At 38.0% G+C, this 4,184-nt stretch overlaps 1 protein-coding gene across 1 annotated transcript; it reads left to right on the forward strand.

Annotated features, from left to right (window-relative positions):
- The first annotated feature begins 1,151 nt into the window (after positions 1-1,151).
- LOC109912088 (pancreatic progenitor cell differentiation and proliferation factor-like protein) lies at positions 1,152-3,817 on the forward strand. The gene is made up of 5 exons (XM_048594017.1): positions 1,152-1,289; positions 1,444-1,551; positions 1,671-1,754; positions 1,845-1,941; positions 2,542-3,817. The coding sequence occupies exons 2-5, from the start codon at positions 1,494-1,496 to the stop codon at positions 2,552-2,554; spliced, it is 252 nt and encodes an 83-aa protein (XP_048449974.1). The 5' UTR covers positions 1,152-1,289; positions 1,444-1,493; the 3' UTR covers positions 2,555-3,817.
- Positions 3,818-4,184: the final 367 nt, after the last annotated feature.

Here is a 4,184-nt window from a genome sequence, read left to right on the forward strand (position 1 = left end):
TTCCAGACACCCTTGACCCTTGAAGCCTGGAATCTCATTTGCAGTCACATAAACATCTGTCCTATCCCCTTATGAATGCATCCTCCATTACTATAGCATTCCCACACATTCTTCCTTTCCTGTGCAGTAGAGCCAACCATAGTGCAACAAATTTGACTGTTGTTACTTTCCCCTGAGAGGCCATTCACCCCAACAGTATCCAAAGCAGTATAATTTGCAGAGGAATGACCACAGAGTTTGTGATTGGTTGGTTTCAGCCTCAACCAGTAATCTACTTGAATTTATTGGTTTTTATTTCCTCACAATGTCACTACTGAAAACGTTGTGAAAAATGCAGTAGGCCCAGTGTGGCAGATATACCATCCCTTTGTGAATAAAGTCATCAATCTGAAATATCAACACTTTTTCTTTCCACAGATGGTGGCTGATCTGCTGAATGTTTCTAGATTTTTCTTTTGTTTTAGATTTCCAGCATGTGGAACATTTTGTATTTGCAGCAGATCTACTACTCATTTCCTCACACCGTTTGCCCACTTTGCCAGGAGCACTAGGTAGACTCTGGACTTGCGTGTCTAACTGTTGCTTTTACGAGTCATAATTGACATTAAGTTAACAGCTCTGAGATTAACAACGTAATCAACTCTCATTTAGCTTTATGCAGCTTGACTGAGCCAACTACTGCATCTGGAGACTGCAAGGGTCGTTAAAGCGACGTAAAAATCTGCTGATAAAGGTATTGCAGTATGCTCAGTCACTTTGCATCAGGCTAGACTAACGTGAGCGGCAAGCCACTCCTTCCTCCTGTTAGTCACGCATTCTGCGTATGTTTTGCATAAACAGAGCTGATATTTCCACAGTTTGTTCTTATTGCGGGACCCTAGAGACAAAACCGGAAAGCAATGCAATTTCAATATAATATGTACTAGCAGAGGAGGCCGATGATTGTGCAAACTGCTCAGTTTCCTAGCGCTGGCTCCGTGCCCTCGGCCTCAGCCGCTTATGAGTCGGACTCTGAGCTCATTGGACTTTGGTACTTGGCCCGCGTCCTGCTATTTCTGGTCTGAACTGGTTGTTTTTTTTCCTTGGGTTTCCAGCTGACTGCAACTCAGCGAAGTCAACGTGCCAGACTGCACACAGTCCAATGCGGAAGTTGCTGAGCATCAGTTGATATATAAAAGCCAGCTGCTCAATAGCAAGTCAGTCGTTGCTTGGTGTCAGGAAAGTTTGTGTTCTGAGACGGTGCTGCGATCAAATTATTGCAGTGATTCCCTTCCTGTGTCCCGATAAGTGTAAGCATAACACCGTTCTCACTTAAATCCTGAGTTTTATTTGCTATTATCTCTTTGATGGGTACAGGTTTGTTTGAGCTGCGAGCGCGAGTAGTGCAATATATTTTGGCAGCTTTTTAAAAACCGGTTCATGTTTTCTGTTTGATGTTTTCAGGATCTTTTGTTTCTCCCGGAAAACCTTTCAGATCCAATTCTCATACCGTCATGGCATCTGTTCCTTCAGCTGGCTGTTTGCTCGCAGCACGGAATCAATATTATAGAAGTAAGTTTAGAAGTGAAACATCTGGGAATAATGGATGCAATATTTATAAACGTCGCATTTCTGCAAATATTTTCTCGAAACTTGAATTTTTATCTTGCGGTATTCCTGTTTCTTTTCAGCCCGACTTCATTCCACGTCAGATGTAGCCTCCAGTGGTTCATGCCGTTTGGAAAATGCCATGGAGCATGAAAAACCCCATCAAGGTAATAAGGGTAAACCTCATAAAACTAAATTGTAAGCATCTTCCTTCTGCGGTTTTGCAGCTCATTTTTGTTTTCCCTTTGTGTACTCAGGATTTCTTCTCACACTGGAAAAATGTTTGTGGTTAAAGAATCTTCTGAACTGTGAGCCTGCTCATCATCCCGTTAACACTGAGCTATCCACAGGAAGGTAAAGAAGTCCTAAATAAACTATGAAGAACCTCTTGAAGTTCATTTTGACTATGGATGAATAGATCTATTTAGATGTGCCAAAGTTAAATAAATTTTCAATATTTGCATCAGAAATGATATATCGAACAACACAGCAGAGGAACAAGCCCTTTGGCCCCCCAACTCTATACTGACCATGATGCCATGATGCTAAACTAATCTCACCTTCCCATAGAACATAAAACGAACCAACCTACCAGCTTGGCAAACAACTAAACAAGCCCAGAACATAGAACAGTATTGCCCAGCCATACAAGTGTAGTTTGGTCTCTTTGAAAAGGATTTCCAAAGTCTTTTCTAGATAACTAAGCCATTTGAGAATCTAAATAAATGCAATATAACTGATATTTTAAAACATAATTTTTTAATAATGCAGGAACAGTTCTAGGAAAATTTCCCTTCCCTACAAATTCTTTTATATCCAGAACATTTCCTGGCTGTCATTAAAGATAACTTTATTTGATTTATCATTTGTAAGGGCTTGAGCTTGTATTATTGACTACAATAACTTGAATGAAAATTTTAAGTGAATTAACCATTTCTTCTTTTTGTTTGACAGTGGCCATCGTTGATCAAGAATGATTCTTGGACAAATGGTTTTTGTGGATTAGGATTTAATCTACAGTATTTGGTATCATGTTGCCACTGATTCAGGGAATTAGTTGCAGTTTACACAGAAGAGATTTGAACTGCCATGAAATAGCTGATGCCTATCTCAAGAAGCAAGTGATATTACCATCTACAGTGTTGCTCTTTAATTATTTTTCAACCAAGGTGATGAACAAAAGAGCACATCAATAATCTTCAAACAATCTAGATTTGGATATCAAAAAGTGGAAAACTGATTTTAAAAACTGAAGGACGTGTCACATTTTGGCCAAAGTTAAACTTGCAATATTTAGCTCAATTCAGCATAATTTCTTTGTAGCATAGGAACAAGTGTTGACATAATGTCTTCCTGTGGCAGTGTACAGAGTGTCTTTTACAATATGTGTGTTTGGTATTTTGGTTATTTGCTGTATACTGTTTTTTATATTAAGTATTAACTCTGTTATTGAGTTGCCTGATAAGTGACATGCTTCTGAGTAAGGATGACCACGTGTCAGAAAACCCATTTGCTTTACTGTGAGAACATAGAGTAGAGCCCATTTTGTTTAAAATAACATCAAAACGACTGCAATATTTTAATGAGCCAAGTCACCGACAGGCTACCATTCATTCTGTAAATTTTCATGAAAAAGTTGATTTGGATGCAAATTGAGAAATTCTGTTTTCTAAATAATTTTAATTCTTACTTTGAGTTTTGGTAAAGTAGATTTCATACATCATTATGTAAAAGTCTGAGCAAAACTGTCTTTTTTGTACATGGCTGAAGTTTAATTTGATACATATTAGTTATCCATTGTGTGTAACTTTCAACTTTGGTGACAGAAACTGTTGTTATTGAAATGAATGAATTAGAGAATGGGCTATATAAGAAATGGCTCATTCATTGCTTGTTATTCCAGTTTAAATTGAATGTTATCTTGTTGCCATTCTGAGAGAATCTGACAGCCTGTTCTGGGGAAATATGTGTTGGGAGGAAAGAGTTAAAGCCTCCCTCCTCCCGTTGAGGAGTTTCGCCTATATATTTAATCAGATTTGATCGAAGCAAAACCTGTTGAAAGCAGGCTGATCCCTGCTCCTGATCTCTTGATTATGTGGTCCAATGCAGCAACCTCTCCAAAAGAGCACTCAATTGTGAAATTTAGCTGCTGGTATGATACACTACTGAATTAATTGTGGGACTTTTAAAAATGCTTTATTTTATTATTAAATTTCTTAATGAACTTCTATCCCTTAAACTTCTTATTGTTACCAAAATGTGGCATGACATTATAGAATGCTGGAACACAAACAGCCATTTGGCCTATCAAACCTGCAGTGGCATTTTCCCTCCCTCCATTTTTTTTCAACTAACTATTCAATTTCCATTTAAAAAACACACATAGAATCAACTTCACCATGTGCCTGCATATGTTCACATGTATACCTTTCATTCAGTAAGTCAGCATGTTGCCTCTGTGTGGCCCTGCACATTCTTTCATTATGATCCCAATTGCTGGTATTACTAGATAAGTCAAATCCCAAATGAAATCTGGGCTGATAAATCATAAGTTTTCTTTATTTTAATTAATGTGGAGGTCTTTCACTTAAATGTAG

This window comes from Rhincodon typus, unplaced genomic scaffold, assembly GCF_021869965.1.
Source record: "Rhincodon typus isolate 14 unplaced genomic scaffold, sRhiTyp1.1 hic_rhity00005225, whole genome shotgun sequence".
Lineage (NCBI taxonomy): Eukaryota > Metazoa > Chordata > Chondrichthyes > Orectolobiformes > Rhincodontidae > Rhincodon > Rhincodon typus.